General features: G+C 29.0%; 2 protein-coding genes across 8 annotated transcripts in view; one reads left to right on the plus strand and one right to left on the minus strand.

Annotated features, from left to right (window-relative positions):
• The first annotated feature begins 248 nt into the window (after nt 1-248).
• LOC119599613 (calcium and integrin-binding family member 2) lies at nt 249-3,757 on the plus strand. Its single transcript, XM_037949462.1, has 4 exons — nt 249-387; nt 1,026-1,060; nt 1,726-1,991; nt 3,501-3,757. Exons 1-4 carry the CDS (start codon nt 337-339, stop codon nt 3,716-3,718), a joined length of 570 nt encoding a protein of 189 aa, XP_037805390.1. The 5' UTR covers nt 249-336; the 3' UTR covers nt 3,719-3,757.
• A 1,811-nt stretch (nt 3,758-5,568) lies between these two features.
• LOC119599609 (inositol-pentakisphosphate 2-kinase) overlaps nt 5,569-16,668 on the minus strand; it is a 98,673-nt gene continuing 87,573 nt past the window's right edge. For all 7 annotated transcript variants that reach the window (XM_037949452.1, XM_037949453.1, XM_037949451.1 and 4 more), the window contains 9 exons: nt 15,619-16,218; nt 14,431-14,586; nt 9,476-9,576; nt 8,209-8,736; nt 7,988-8,046; nt 7,761-7,898; nt 6,592-7,087; nt 5,813-6,048; nt 5,569-5,745 (listed from right to left, as the gene is read on the minus strand). In XM_037949452.1, the coding sequence (XP_037805380.1) occupies nt 5,595-5,745; nt 5,813-6,048; nt 6,592-7,087; nt 7,761-7,898; nt 7,988-8,046; nt 8,209-8,736; nt 9,476-9,576; nt 14,431-14,586; nt 15,619-16,159 (2,406 nt within the window). In that variant the 5' untranslated portion in view covers nt 16,160-16,218 and the 3' untranslated portion in view covers nt 5,569-5,594. The remainder of the gene's footprint in view (nt 5,746-5,812; nt 6,049-6,591; nt 7,088-7,760; nt 7,899-7,987; nt 8,047-8,208; nt 8,737-9,475; nt 9,577-14,430; nt 14,587-15,618; nt 16,219-16,668) is intronic.

Below are 16,668 nucleotides of genomic sequence, written 5' to 3' on the forward strand. Positions count from 1 at the left end.
TGTCAGTTTTATTATCAATGTGTGTGTATTTTTACATTAACACATACAAGTGGTAAAACTTTCATAAACAACAAGATAAAAAACTAAGAACAAAAAATCATACACAATTTTTTTGCCCACAATGTTTGCTCAGTTATAAAAAAGTCACGGTAGGATATTGTCACTTTTTTGCGGCTACAAAATACAAAACGCGGTGTAAAAAAATAAAAAAAAAACAGTTACCGGAGTTTGTTTTATCCAACATATTTTTTAAGTTGAAATCAATTTATAAAATAGTTTTGCAATTTTTTAAACGTTCAAAAGAAATACTAATACAAACAAAAAAACACACTCGAAATGGGAAATAAAGTGGTTACATTTACTGAACAGCAACTAGATGATTATCAGGTATAACTGATAAAATATAAAAAAAAAAATAAAATAAAAAGTTTTATTACAAAATAGATCAAAATTAAATATTGCGCAGAAATGAAATAACTTTTGCAAAAATGACAAATGGATTTTAAATAAAGTTAATGAAGTTATTGTCGCGCTTATTTAATATTGAATTGATTATTTATTGAAAAGTTTTTTAATAAAATTAATGTATAGCTGATGAAAATATGTAGTAAAAATACGTATGATTAATTTTTGTTTAAATTTGTACAGTATAACAAATTTATGATTGTAGTGCATACTTATAGGAGGGAATACTTTTATATGCCCATCACGGCTTATGATGAATAAATATTAGTATTTATAAAATACTTATGCGTACCAGTGTACATTTGTGGTTCATACATACGCATATATAATTTTGAAACCTCTTTGATAATGTTTTCCAAAAACTAACACACAAATTTAAAAACGTTAATAAATAACCGAATAAAAAACCTATGAAAATTAAAAAAAAATATGGAATTGTAAAAAATAAAATTTTTGATTTATACATATATTTTGAATATTTAAACTGATTTTTATATACATAATTCAAACAAAAAATTTAATAATTATTTTTTGCTTAATTTTCGTTTAAAATATTAAAGGATTGTACATTTTTTACCCGCAAAGAGATCTTACGGTGAGTATTTGCATGCTATGCTCTTTTTCCGACCATTGTTGAATTATCATTTATTTGTAGTTATTTGGTGTCTTTTGTTAAAAAATACTCCCACTTTTATATAAACTTTGGAACTGACACGCAAAATGCTTCTTTTGTCATTAGGGTTTTTGCTTTTTCTTTTGGTTTAGTATTTTATTATTTATTTACTTTTATTTGTAGTAATCTGAAATGAATCGTGCTATTTAAAATGCTTTTGTTCGAAAATACATCCATGAAGACCAAAATTTAATTTCATATCAGAATTAGTAGTAAACAAGGTAAAAATTATCCTCAGTAGAAAAACTTTTTTGTGATTTGAAAAAAAAGGCAAAGACAAATTATTGCGTCACGAAAAAAATTTATCAGTTGTCTGTTTCTTTCGTTTCCGAATAGTAGAGATTTGATAAAGAAAAATTCGAGTTAACATAAATTCCCTTAAATTAATTTCTTTAGAGAAAGTATTAAATTTCTGTACAGTCAGTACTCTGGTGACAAGCATTTCTGTCAGTAATACAAAAAGAACAACAGCAACAAAGGCATTGTCAGCATTATTAACAAACACAACATCATGCTCCTTAAATTGTCTATTGTTTATAAAACTGTCATCCTCGTTTTGCATTTAATTTTGTTTGCTTTTACTGTAGTGTCCACAAAAGATTTCGTGAATTACGTCCAGATTTGGTACCACGCCAAATGACCGAGGGTCAGGCATCTAGTGTCAAGGTTCCTAAAGACTGCATAGAAAAAATGCCAGAATTAAGGGAAAATCCATTTCGTCGTCGGATTTGCGAAGCATTTTCTCGTGATGGCCAAGGAAATTTATCATTTGAAGATTTTCTAGATGCCTTTTCAGTTTTCAGCGAACAAGCACCACGAGATATAAAAGTGTGCTATGCATTTAAAATCTATGGTAAGTTGACTACATACAATTCCATATAATATAATTATCCAATCCTATTAAATATATTACCCATATACTTATATATACTATATAAGTATATGTATATTCCGAGACTTTATACGGAGTCGATTAAACTATGTCCGTCTGTCTGAAGATATCGTCGGAACACAAATCTTCAATAATTCTCTCAGACATGCTTTCGAGAAGTTACCTATTTAAAATAAGCAAAATCGGTTTATAAATAACATAGATACTTTGAGCAAAAATCCGAGATAACCTCTGAAAGTTTCATAAAAAATATAGAACTTTTATGCATGCTTAGACAAAACGAATTAATAAAACAAAATGTTGTTCTTGTACTTAGTTTGCTGTTTTAGAAAAACAAAGCAAGAACAATACGATACGAATGAAGCCCGGAGTAAATGAGAACATATAAACGGAGACTTTTTGGTACTTTTTCGTTCTTCAAAAAGTATTTTTTTCTATAACATTGAACAATGAACTAAACATAAAATTAAGCATGATTGAATGAAAATCAATAAAAGTGGACTTTCTGGTGCTTTTCAACTATTAGTTTTTGATATTTTGTAATAAAATTATAAAGTCTTGTTTGTATCATATTTATTTGAAGGTTTTCAGATTAAATTCCCATTTTATGAAATTAATGATGCTATTAACAATTTTCTTTTGTATTGTAATGTTGCATACAGTATTATGTTTCTATAAATTTATATTAGTTTGCATAAAATTGAAAGACTTGCAACATCTAACTTTATACGTACAAAATAATTCTCAGTAAATATGTACATACATAAGTATGCATGCATGAAGTGTGTTAAGCAACCAACATTGGCAACATTGGAATTTGACAAAAAGTCAAATGTTACTTAAATATATATGAAACAAGTACTTTCTATTTCCATGCAAATCATTTGATATCATCTAACCTTCTCTACCTTTATTACGCATGAATTTGTTATAAAATTCAGATTAAAATTAATGTAGAAAAGTTTGTTTTCAGTGGTTATGATGTTATTATGTTCCTACTCAATACTTGCACAACAAGTGAAATGAACCTACAAAGCCAATACCACAAATAAGAAAATAAGAGGAGTACTAAATTGGAAATTACAACCGATACCAAATGAAGCGTAAAATTGACTTTAAATGAAAAATGCAAGAAGGCGAAGTTGTTAAAAGGCAACTTTTGAATACATTTAAATCTGTGATTTTTATGACATTTTATAAAATTGAGATTTACACATACGGGTCATAGTTATATACAGGTGTAACTTGATGACAGAACAGGAGTTCTGCTCATGGATGTCTTCATATTTCAAGTAGACCCAAATCCAATCAAATATAAATTACGAATCCAAACCAAAGTTGCTAACACATTCTCTGTTTTCATATATTCTCTTATAGTCTTTGCGTTTGTGTGGTGCATTTTTCATTTAATTTTATTTATTCTTATTTTGCTTTTACTGTACTTGTTTGTTTGTTTTTTGTCATTTACAGATTTCGATCAAGATGGTTTTATAGGTCGTGCTGACCTTTTATCGTGTTTAACCACTATGACCAAAAATGAATTAAGCCCTGAGGAGCATCAACAAATAGCCGATAAAGTTATGGAGGAAGCCGATGTTGATGGTGATGGCAAACTATCCTTTCTTGAATTTGAGCATGTTATTTTAAGAGCACCCGATTTTCTTTCAACATTCCATATACGAATATAAAAAGGATTGAAGCACAAAGCAGCAGATACACACACACATAAACACTCATACATACATCTACACTTGATACATATGACGGCATCTTATGGTAAGAGACCATCGTCCAGTTGAGTTCAATCAATATTCCATACATACATGTACGTACATACTCTACAGTATGAACATTTGTGCAAACGTATGAAAGTACAAGAAGCTTTGCATGTGTAAGTTTGTACTATTTGCAGCATGTAAAAGTATCATCGAAATAAATAAAATCAAATAAATTTTTAATCTGTGACCAATAAATCTTTTTGAATTTATATTTAAATGTATTAACATTTCATAGTGAAGTAAAATGTGTGGGTATTTATTTAAAAATTGCAAACTCGAATAAATAGAATAATCTTTTTAATATTTTAACTATTAAAATTTTACGAGGGGAAATATATTTTGTTGTAACTTCTATGGTATAATACAAATTAAAAAAAAAGACTTTAACATAACGAAGTTTACATCCGCTGCATGACCGAAATGGTATTCTTTCTAATCTACTTATGTAAGTAAGTTGTTGACTAATTCTGCTTTTAAAATTATCTTTATAAATAACTAAAAATGGAAATTAAAATCGTATTTACCCTATATTCCCGGTAAATTCTAGTTAGAATCCATCCCATTTACATACATTGGGGAATTTCATGTCAAGTGACCCAACTCAAAAAATCGATTTTGACGAAATTTGCACATACGTTAGTACTATTGGATAGTAGGTCAGCTCTATCGGTCAAAGTTGGACGGACATTTTGGTCATATAGGGTTTTATTGAAATGAGTGTAACTTTTCACCTATTGGTCCTAGAAAAAGTTGTCCAAAGGAGTTCAGATAGCTATTTCATCACCTTGGTGCAAATTTCATACAAATCGGAAGACATCGATTTTTAAAGTTGGGTCACTTGACACGAAATTCCCCATATGTATATGAGTAATCGAATATTGTTGTAATTCACCATACTGCACTAAATATAAAATATGTAACTCTATAATATAAAGTTTGTAAAATATATGCATTAGGGGTATAACCAAAACAAACAAATTCAAAGCTTCCATTTGTAGGTTCAACAATTTAGTTAATTTAATTTAACAACATAAAGTTTTTGAATTCTTAGAGATAACAAATTCCATTAAGCTATGTCCATCTATACATATATTTGTTAAAATAAAGTTCGTTCTTTAAGGCATGCTTTCGGAAATTTTGAATATTATTTTAAATAACTGAAATTTTAAATATATTTCGAATGATATGGTCTGTATAAGAACATAGACAATATGTATATCTAAAGAATGAAATTCGAAAGATCTTTCATCTGTAAGAGTTTTAGGGATTGAACTTATGTATATCTCAATTATTTATGCATATAATTTGGATTTGTTTGTAAAAGTTGTATAAGTAAGGCCAATTTGATAAAATGGAATAATCGTATACCCTAATATATGTACATTCAAAACCAGCATTATATCGTATGCATTTTTTACCAAAGATTTTTGCATGTGTGTGCTAGATTTATAAGAGTATCTTGTATATTCCCAAGGGAAATAAAAGTTATTCTTTGTGGTTTCATCTATGTGACCTTTGGCATTTCATGGAATATTGAACATATAGAAGATAGATTATAATTGAAAAAGAAGAAAACTTAAAATATTGAATAGAAAAACCGATGTAGTAATGTAAAAATATGTAAAAACATGTATGCATTTTCAACTTAGACACAATATATGTACATACACTTTTTTTATTTCTTCGTGTAATCTTCTCTTACTAGAATTTTTTTAAACATCAATAAATAATAGTTTTTTTAATAAACACTTTGAACTTACCTTTTCATTTAGACATACACCTGTGATTACATATCATTCATTGCATCAATTATTTGTTTGGTTTGTGAACAGTATTTGTTAAAGTGTGTATCTGGTTTTGGATCCAAATCCAATAGAGTGACTTTTGTTAAAAATGTCTTACCAAATATCGACACCACATGAGTAATGTCAATTAAACTGATGGCAAAATTTAAAAAAAAGAATTTTATTTGTCCAATAAAGTAAACAATTGAAAACGTCTTACCTTTCTTTAGGTTCTTCTTCTTTGACTACTTCGACATTTTCAATTTCACAAAATGTTATCATTATGGAACAATCCAAAGCAGTGGCACCTAAAATATATTGTTCCTCCGGAGATAATTGGCAAAGTATCAGCTCGTTGTGATTTTTAGCAAATTTTTCAAGTAGTTTGTATATGATGTTGTATGTTTTTCCTTTTTTATCAGCATATTCATGGTCAAGCATAAATTGAAGATTAATCTATTTCAAAAACCAAAAATATACAAAAAAGGGAATAAATAGAATTAGAAAAAATTTAAAGGACCATCAAAAAGAACATGCAAATACGTTTTTGTTATCTTTTATTAAAGCTTCTCTGTATTGCTAAAAAAAAACACTTGAAGCAAATCTCTTGAGCAGTTAGAAAAATATTTCGGTTCTTTTTGGGATGTTTGTGTTTGTAAATCCCCAGTGAGAGTTTCTTTCACACACAAACCAGGTGTGTCTACTGAATTTCAGGCACATATAAAAAGGGGCTTAATAAAATCGACAAAAATCATTGTCTTATAGAAACAAAATCAAAAAAATTCTAATGCGGATATTATTTTAATGCAGCGCACCTGCTTCTTTTGTGTTCCAAACTTATGGTTGCTTTGTTTAATAACAAAAATGTTTTTTATTATTTTGTCATCATTCCACATATAAACATACATACTATGTACGTTTTAGTATGTGTTTATGCATGTATGTGTGTGTGAATGTTTGTATGTGGGTGTGAGGACATAAAAGTAAAGCTTTACTCACCTTGGCCAACGATTGTAAATGTAAAATTTTTTGCAAGACACAATTCTTTGGTAAGCAGGTCACTTCCGCTTTGTTGATTTGCTCTAGACACCGAGTGCTGTAGTCGGAGGAGGACGTTGAAGTAGTGTCCATTGTAAAGATGGGTTTTGCTGAAGTCAATGTTGATTTAACTTTAGTCACTTCCGTTTCCGTTAGTGTAGTGGTACTTGCTGCTACTGTTGTTTTTGGCATTGTGTTGAGTTTTTGTTTTTTGCATGAAGTTACACTTGACTGTGGTTGACCATCAACAACGCCAGCACAAATAGCAGCACCATATTCATCTCCTTCTGCTTCTCCTTCCTTAACAGCAGCAACTGATGCAGTACTTGCATGTATTTGCTCTTGTTTGGTCTCTTTGTTCGTTTGCTTTTTTTCACCGAATTTCGCTTCTACTTTTCCCTCGTATTCCCTCAACAGACACGTTACCAGCAAATGTTTTATAAGCTGCAGTTTGTCACTAAAGGATTTCACCAGTTATAAACATTGAATTAAGTTGAGATTTTATTTGTTTTTGTTTAAAGTGTTTATCGGTGGAATGAGTTTTCGTTTTGGTAACGTTATTATATGTAATGTTATTATTGTTGTTATTTTTGTATTCAGTTGTTTTTCATTTTGCTTTATTTTTTTATTACCAAAGACATTAATTTTATTGGTTTTTGTTTGACTATGATCATCGTCACAGTTGTATAAATATTCGAATTTCGTTATATTGTAGTTGGTTTTATTAAAAAAAAAAACTTTTTTCCATTATTTATTATTATTTTGCGGAATGTTAAATTTAAAACGGTATTAAAGACTTGATATTTTAGTTATACAATCTTACAACGGTTCTCCAATGAGAATTCCTGATAAAAGCCTATGTTTTATAAAATTGAAGTATCTATTATTTCTGTGAAAAATAACTTACTACGAGACTGTCATAACTCAAAAACCATCGCTCCAAGAAAATTGTTTTTTGATGTAGACATATACAATTTTATGGACATTTTAATCTAGTAAATCATAATCAACCAAAAACATTACTTTGTTTCCCGTTTTCATTTAAATTACAGAATGACAATACAACCATATTTAATATTATTTTAAATAGCTTGATTTCGTTATATATACATACATATATTCCAACCTACCTTGAAAACAAATCATCAATTTTGGACGTTCTGCTTATTTGGTCATCAAACACAATGTTACCGTTTTTGAAAATACGCAAATTATTTTGAGGACACTCGAAAAGGGATTGTAGCGCGAAAAACATTTGTTCCGTATTCCTAGAAAAAAAAAAATAAACCCACAAACATTAATTAAATTATTTTAAAAGGTGTTGACTATTAATTAAAAAAATAAAATTAAAACTTACCCGGAAAACAAATCAATTGGACAATATTGATTACGTTTACATATTTTTTGTTGTTTTATCTGTAAAAACATTTTTTATAGAAATAAAGTTGAAATGTTAAATTTTTATTGATTTTTTTAAAACTACTAAAATTTTTTGTCGAAAACTTGAAAAAGAGGAGGCAAAAGATGGGTATTTATGTGTGAGCGTTTGTATGAATGTTTGGGACTGGCAACAATTACCTTTAAAAACTGCATACAACAATAACGACACCTGGTATCCACCATGTCGTATAATGAATGTGATATTTTGTCATCTCTTGTTGTGCCACTCGTACTGTTGTTACAACAACGACTGGTCATTGCCTCCGCTGGTTGTGATGTAACTGGTGTTGTTGTTGCTGCCATTATTGTTCGTGATGGTTCAGTTTGAGTGGTAGTAAAACATCCACTGTCTGTTGATGATTTTATTGCCTTTGCTTGTGCCGCTATTGGTACTGTTGTTGCAACAGCCGCTTTTGATGTTGTTTTTGTTTCACTTAAACTTGGTGGTTGTGCTGCTCTTATTGTTTGTATTATTTTTGGCTTTATATCAAATAAATTGTTAACATCGTTTGGCAACAGCCAACCTTGCTTTGGTTTTATTTCAATGGCGAAAGTATCTGGACCGAATATATTGTTGCTTATGTTGCCACTGTTATCAATGCTGATGCTGTTGCTACATTGTGATGTTTTCATGTCCGTTGTTTCTGTTGCTGGCTGCTTTTTACGCTTTTTAGTAAAAAAAAATTAAATAAAAAAGTCATGAACAAAACATAAAAAGTACATTGTAAATGACGAAAAGGTCCAATCGCAAAATAACATAAAAACAAAAAGTTTTCAAAATAAAGAAAACCTTAAACCATCTCTCAACGATAAAAAAGTATATGGAATACAATATGATTGTGAGTAAATGATGTATGGCTTTTGCAAGAAAAAGTATCAACAGCATGTCTTTTTTTTAATAAAATGTTCTTAACATTTAATAATTCCGGTTAAATTTAAATTCATCCAATAGACTTATACTGCACAACAAGCAAATATTTAAACTTTAATAAAATTTAAAGATAAATTAATTTGAAATTGTTTCTTATACATACTTTAACAATAATGCTGTGTTGCATGTTGCTTGCTGCTGCAACTCTGAAACACATGAATGTTCTTAGAAGCAATAAACTAAAATTACATTTAGCACAAAACAAAGAATAAAGCAAGGGCTACACGAAACAAAAAAAAACAACATAAAAGAAATTACATGGATGATTTATTATTTTCTAAGGAAATAAACAAAAGACCCCCGCATTCACTGCTTCTTCTTTAAAACTGTGTACAAATTTCGAGTTTTTATATTTTTTTGCTTTCCTTGCTTTTATTTTACTTTTTTGGTTAAATAAAAAAAAATTCAGTCAACAACGTTCGCATAAAAAACAAAATGAACAAAACAAGGATGGAGGAAATTTGTTTGTTTTACCTGTAAGTTGGAATATAAAATATCGAACTCTGCAGGCAGTTGGGTAGCATCTGGTAGTAACAAACCGAAATGGCCACCAAATTCTTTATCCAAGCGATTAGCTATAGAGAAAAAAATATAAACAAATTGCAAATACAAAACAAAATTAAAACTATGTAAATGGAAAATAACAATATTACAAATAAATGTTTAAATAAACAATAATACAAATTTATTTCAATGTATACATACATCTACACACACATACATTTATAAACAAGAATTTTAAATATATGTATGTATATGAAAATACACAAATACATACATGCATTCATACCTATACATTTTTGTATAAATGTAAGATTAGAAAAACTACGTAGATATGTACATATATATATATATATATATATATATGTATGTATGTATGTACTAGGATATTCAAACATTGGGGTTTTGTTTTAATCGATTAACTCTACAAGCGCTGAATATCAGTTTTACTACTTTTTAAAAGTGTTTAAATAAGAAATAAAATTATATTTAACATCCATCAAAATTTAAATTTTAGTCGAAAACCTAAGAATGTTAAAACGCATTCAAAAAGAACTTTTATGTAATAACCCACATTTCGCTTTAAAAATCGCTTTTGTGATCGAAAACAGGTTGTAATTAATGGAGAAGTAATTTTTGTGATCACTCTTGTTAAACTAAAATCGCCCGTATTTTCGTTAAAACAAGTTTAAATTGAAAAAGAGCTTATTTTGTGATTTCCCTCAAAAATCCAAAAAACGAATGTAATTTCGTTAAAACACCTATGTAAATATCCAAAATGTAAAAAAATCCGATTAATTGATTGAAACAAATTGATCGGTTTAATAGTTTTTCGATATTTTTAATTATTCTAACGAAATTAATCGACCGAAATTGTTAATCGATCGACTGTTAATCTATTGAATACCCTAACACTTACGTATGTATATTATGGTGGCCCCATTTGTATGGATAAAAAAATACGGTACTGATGTTCCCACCTAAAATGAGAGATTGGTTTATTTTAAGATACCGTTTCTCAGCATTTTTTATCCTGAGATCAATATTTGGTGAGCTGGATCAAAGAATAAAAAATGAACTATTTTAAGGTTGAAAGGGCATATATACATATGTATTATATTGTAATTTTTGTTACAATTAAATAATTCAAAGTAAAAATTTGAAAAATCAAAAAGAAATTTACGAAAAATCCACAATTTGTTAAAATTGCTGCGGGGACTTCTTTGACAGCAGCGAAAAAGTAATATTATGGCTTTTTGTACTAAAGGATGTAAAATTGTATAGTTGAAAAAAAATAAAAAAGTTACACCCTAATATGTAGTCATATATTCTTTTGTATGTTCCCTGCCAGCAATTTTGTAGTCGACTATGAGAAAAATTCACTTCTAGTTTACTTTTACAGACTGACTATAAGCTAACTACAATGTAATGCAGAGCTGTCCCGAAATTTTGTATTTGGCAACGTAAAGAACCGACTTTTAAATACTAACTACAATCTAACTATAATGTGATGCAGAAGTGCCTCAAAATTATCTGGAGAGAATTAATTGTATTTCAACATGTTTTCCCTTGTTTCTCTATTATTATGATTTTATTTGTTAACTTTAGTAGACTGACTATAAACGAACAACAATGTAATGCAGAAATGTTCCAAAATTTGGTATTTATTAACGTAAACAAACGACTTTTAAAGACTAGCTACAAGCTAACTATCATATAATGCGGGAGTACCCCAAAATTATCTGGAGAGCATTTTGTTTCGACATGTTTTCTCATGTTTCGTTATTATTTGGAATTTTGTTTTACATTTTTGTCATTTTCTTGTATATGTACGTTGTGAAATTTGAGTCAGTAAATTGGAAAAATTAATCATAAAAGGTTAAATATTTTAAAACTCGGTCCCTAAATTCTAAATTCTGCTGATTAATACTGTAAATATAATACATTAACAGTTAACATTACACAACATTTTAAAATTTATTTTAGATTTGGATCAATGGGAATCATGGAAATAATGAACAAATCATTCATAATATTATGGATACCGGTGTTTTTATTAGTTCCCCTGCAGAAAACTGATGTTTATTAATTTTAACGAACTAATATCATAACTTGTATTAAAGCGAAATGTAATTTAGATAACTAGTAGTTAAATTTTAAATATATTTAATTAAAATGTAATTAATTAATACAGTAGGGAATACAAAAGAAAACTATTACTTGACTTTTCTGCAACTAACTTTAAGTTAGTTAATAAAGAGTTACCTTTAAGCTAATTTTTTAGTAACTAACTTTAAGCTAGTTGAAAAGTCATGCAGAGTCGGACAATTGACTACTGCGTAGGAGATCGCCATGTTAAAATAGTCAGTCGGCTCCATTAAAAATAATCCAAGAATCAACCATAACTAGTTGATGAAAAAGTCGGCTTTTAATGCATTTAAAGTTAGTTGAGTTGCTGGCAGGGTTATTGCACTAACCACACACACAAAATTCATATTTATTGCATCAATTCCATTTAAAAAAAGGTATTTTTATGAACAACCGAAAAACAAATATTTTTTATGAATATTTTAAACCATGTTTTTTTCTTCATCTTCAGTTACTCTTCGAACTCATAACAATAAGTTTACAAATGCATTGACTTTAAAAAGAGGGTTATATGCAGAAAACTAATAGTACTGCAAATACACTTGAAGAAGTAATTAATTATTTAAATTTTTCAATAAATTTTATAAATTAAAAAACTGACAATTTTCTTAATAGAAATGTAGTTATTATCAACATAATCCAAAATTGTGTTCTGTGAATTTAAAGTGATTAAAAAATTACATGACTGAAAAACTATTTAAATCTTACAGTGTATTATTGGGTAGATTTTATAAAGAATAGTTAAACATGTAATAAAAGTTATTTTTTTTTCTTTTGATGCTTAAAGTTTTATCTGGAGATTTTGTTTAGGGAAATAAACATCAATTGCTCAGAAACGAATGAAATTTTGAAATGCAATGAAGATGTATGAATTGTTACATTATGATCGATCGATTGTATTGGATTAGTTTTCATTTTATTTCGTATTCTTTCTTTAAACTTAAAAAATACTTGGCAAAGAGAAACAAATATTTGTTTAAGAATTTATTCCATCCAAATGCATACACACTTTCATCTGCACAATTACATTTACAAATATGTACATCATCATACAAAGATGAAGTTCAAAGTAAATAATGAAAAATAAGAACAGTAAAAAACTCTTACGAAATGTATATTAGATACATAGAAGTTGTGAATGCCATTTAAAGGATTTTTTATATAAAATATGTTTTTTTTATTAATTTAAACATCAACATAGCCCATTGAGTAGAGACCCATAGTCTCCCAGAAAGAAAAGGGAGACGAAAATGTTGATATTATGATACTATTAATATTATTTACAGTGTCTTGCATATTTTTATTTTAAGAATAACAAATGGAGCAATTTGGTTTTGATATTTAGACATAAACAGTTCAAGTTTCTTGATTATTAAAAAAAAAAACTACAAATCACTTTCATTGCCCAAATGTGAATTAAAGTGTTTTTATAAATGCTTATTGCATTGTTGAAGGTAGAGTTTTCCTTTAACATTGTGAGTATTCAATTAATACTTTGATTGTAGCAATCATCGCCTTAATTTTTGTAAACTATAATATGTAAAAAATGATGTTTAAACCTAAACCACTTTTCATACTTACATATGTACTATGAAACAAGTATGAAAGTAAAGTCAGGCATGGCCGACTATATGATACCCTACATCAGGAGTATATTTTAAAAATAATTTATTTTTCATAAAGAAACTTTAAAGTTGAATTTTACCTTAATTCCGATTATTTAAGCAATTTATTGATGCAAAAGAGGCTTTATATGAGAGTTAGGATCAAATATGAGCCGATTCTTAACAAATTGGGAGCAGGGATGTATTTTTATATAAAGGTTAGTTATGCTGAATTTCGTCACTATACTAATGATTATAAGTAAATTTTTGGACGTTTAAGTTATTTTTAGTGGGGGTTTGTATGGGGGCTAGGGTCAAACGACGGCCGATCATTATAAAAATCGACATGGTCATTTACGCCTATATAAAACTTAATTGTGCCAACTTTTGGAGAGATAGTAGTATATTTGACGTAGTTGTGAGTTAAAAATCCTAAATCGGAAGGTCAGGTTGTATGGAGGCTAGGTGAAATAATGCACCGATTTCAACCATTTTCAATAGGCAGCTAGCCGGACAGATGGGCATGTCTTAATCGACTCAGAAAGTGATTCTGAGTCGATCGGTATACTTTAAGGTGGGTGTATGACCAATATTTTTGTGCCAACTTTTGGAGAGATAGTAGTATATTTGACGTAGTTTCAACCATTTTCAATAGGCAGCCAGCCGGACTTACGGACGGACATGTCTTAATCGACTTTAAGGTGGGTGTATGACCAATATTTTTGTGCGTTACAAACATCACACAAACGTATAATACCCTCCCCACTATAGTGGTGTGTATAAAAAATCTTGTAGTTATGTCAGACACTGTGTATTTCGAAAAAGTTGTTTAATTCTATTTCCAATTGTGTATATTTTAACGATTATTTGTTGATGATTGCAAATGTATGTATGTATTTCATGCTGTAACAACTTTTATTAAATTAAATTCCTCAAAAATAGTTTTGGAAATAAATTTACGAATACTATTGTTTGGATATAGTCTTTTACATGCATACATGTACAAGTTCTTGTACCGCATAAATTGTTGTCTATTCATATTATTCCATTTTCAATTTATACATTCTAACTTATACCAATAAAAAAATAAGGAAATAGAAAATTTATTCAAACACTCATACATAGGTACATTTATTCAAACTTACAATACCCCGTTTCTATTACATGCATACATACCTGGCCTATAAGGCTTAATGTGCTCATTTATCCAGTGTCTGTCAATGGGATTTGGCACTGCAACAATATCCGCTTCAAATACAAACTCATTTCCCACAAGACAACGTATGATACTAATATAAGCCACATAATGGTCCATTGTCAAGATTCCAACAGCTGGTAGAAGAAGGAAACACACACAGCCACACGCAAAACCCAAAATAAAAACTTGGTATAAATATCTTGATACAATGGAGGCAAGAGCAAATGAATTAGCAACAAAATAAAACATTTGGGAAAAGGACAGACGAACGGAAAATAATAGAAGAACAAACAGTCAAGCAACATATCAACAATAACAATTGGAAAAAAATATGAACAGAATGGAAAACAAAAAAATTTTACATTAGTTGGCACCGAAACTTTTACACCTATTTTCCTACTTTTATATCAAAATTAAATTGATATTATTACATTATATACAGAATATTTATTAATTAAATAAATCAATTAATTTTAAAAAATTTTATATTATTTTTAAATTTGAAGGAATCGAGCGTATGGCGTAGTTTTTGATTTGTATATGATTTTAAATATTTTAAAAGAGGAGAAAAGTACAAAGTATTTAGAATGAAGAAAAAATAATGCAAATATTGAACTTGGTAATATTAAATAAGGAACACAATAGCTAACGCAAAGAAAATTTAACAATGTAAAATTTATGGGCTTTTATTAAATAGTACCTTTAACAATCACAAAATGGTATAACACAAAGTTTTTTGCAATTTCATCGAATGTTTACAAGGTATGCTTAAAAAATTCTAGGCGGTTCATACGAGCACGTGGAGTAGCAAATCGTATAACTAAATTGATACACCACCTGTTTTTAGATGTTTGTGTAGCAAGTAGGCTAAAATATGTTGTTCATATAAACACATTCCTTTTGGAATTTGAAGCCAACAAAAACAAAAAAGAACTCAAGGGAAACAAATACAAAAACTCCACATAAAATCATTAAAGTTTTGAAAATGGAATTTTCCAAACATTCCCCACATATGACCAAAATACAACACACACTGTGTGAGTGAGTGTTTCAACACAATAGTTGCAGCAATCAGCAGTTTTACTACATGTACTCATATGTTAAGGTGGTAAAGGATATGGATGTGGATGTGTGAATGTATTGTATGTGTTTATAATAAAATGTACCATCGTTTTTATTTTGCTGCTGGCCGGTAGTTGAAATCTTGTTTGGCTCCTGCTGGTTCATTTCATCCTGCTGCTTTTGTTGCTCCTGTGCATGTTGGTGTTGTTGCGAGAGCCCTTGGTTACATTGGGTCTCCTGGTATTGTGGTTCTTGTTCCAGTTGCTTTTGTTCGTGTTGTTTGTAAATTTTTGGCAAACGTAAAACTTTTTTAAATTGCGGCAATGCAAGCACCAAATTTGCATTACCCTCAGCACGATATATCAACTCAATTTGGCTCAATTCCATAAGTTGCTGAGACTCCTCCAGCTCGCCTTTCCATTTACTTTCCTGCAGCTGTTGTTGTTTATGCTCCTGCTGCTCATGGTGTTGGTGATGATAGTGGAGGTGTTGATACTGCTGCTGCTGTTGCATCTCCTTCTCCTTTTGTTGTTTATGTTTTAGTTTCTGTTTTTCATTTAAAATACTCAAAACTAACAACAATTCCTTCGGTGTAACCACTGATTGCGATGATGATGAAGCGTATGATGTTGTTTCAGAGGCCATTATGAAAAGATTTTATTTTCAATCTTTCTCCTCCACTTGCTATCTCTGGTTTATTGTATCTAAAATAAAAAATTAACAAAATATTTATACAATGAGCGTTGACGAAAAATATTTTCAACAAAAATTTGATGCGCAAATATTGTTGTCAACATCAAGGCAGTGTTTAAAATACTAAAATTTTTAAAATAAAGGATATACATCCGAATCCAGATCCGTCAGAATATTAATCTGACCGAAGTCTCACTGCAGGCGAATAATAAAAAATATTAAACAAATACTTTAAAAATAAATTTTATTTCGTGCACACACTCTACTATTATGTTGAACTACGTATGTATATGAATTTATTGTCTTCATGGACATTTCACATTTGTAAAATGCTATGAATACTACAGTTGTGTTTAAAAATAGTAAAATATGCAGATGTTAAAGATCAATATTATTTTGATTTTATTTACTCACAAATATAAGCACGTTAGATTAGATCAAACGTTTACTTTTGTATGGTC

Source organism: Lucilia sericata, unplaced genomic scaffold (assembly GCF_015586225.1).
Source record: "Lucilia sericata isolate MDLA Ls3-8-SP2 unplaced genomic scaffold, ASM1558622v1 Contig000083F_arrow, whole genome shotgun sequence".
Classification (NCBI taxonomy): Eukaryota; Metazoa; Arthropoda; class Insecta; order Diptera; family Calliphoridae; genus Lucilia; species Lucilia sericata.

What these genes read in the sequence shown, in the direction of transcription:
- LOC119599613 (XM_037949462.1), top strand. Translation starts at nt 337, where the DNA reads ATGGGAAATAAAGTGGTTACATTTACTGAACAGCAACTAGATGATTAT. An exon ending in AGCAACTAGATGATTATCAG is followed by an intron (nt 388 to 1,025) that starts GTATAACTGATA and finishes AAAATATTAAAG; the next exon opens with GATTGTACATTTTTTACCCG. An exon ending in CTATGCATTTAAAATCTATG is followed by an intron (nt 1,992 to 3,500) that starts GTAAGTTGACTA and finishes TGTCATTTACAG; the next exon opens with ATTTCGATCAAGATGGTTTT.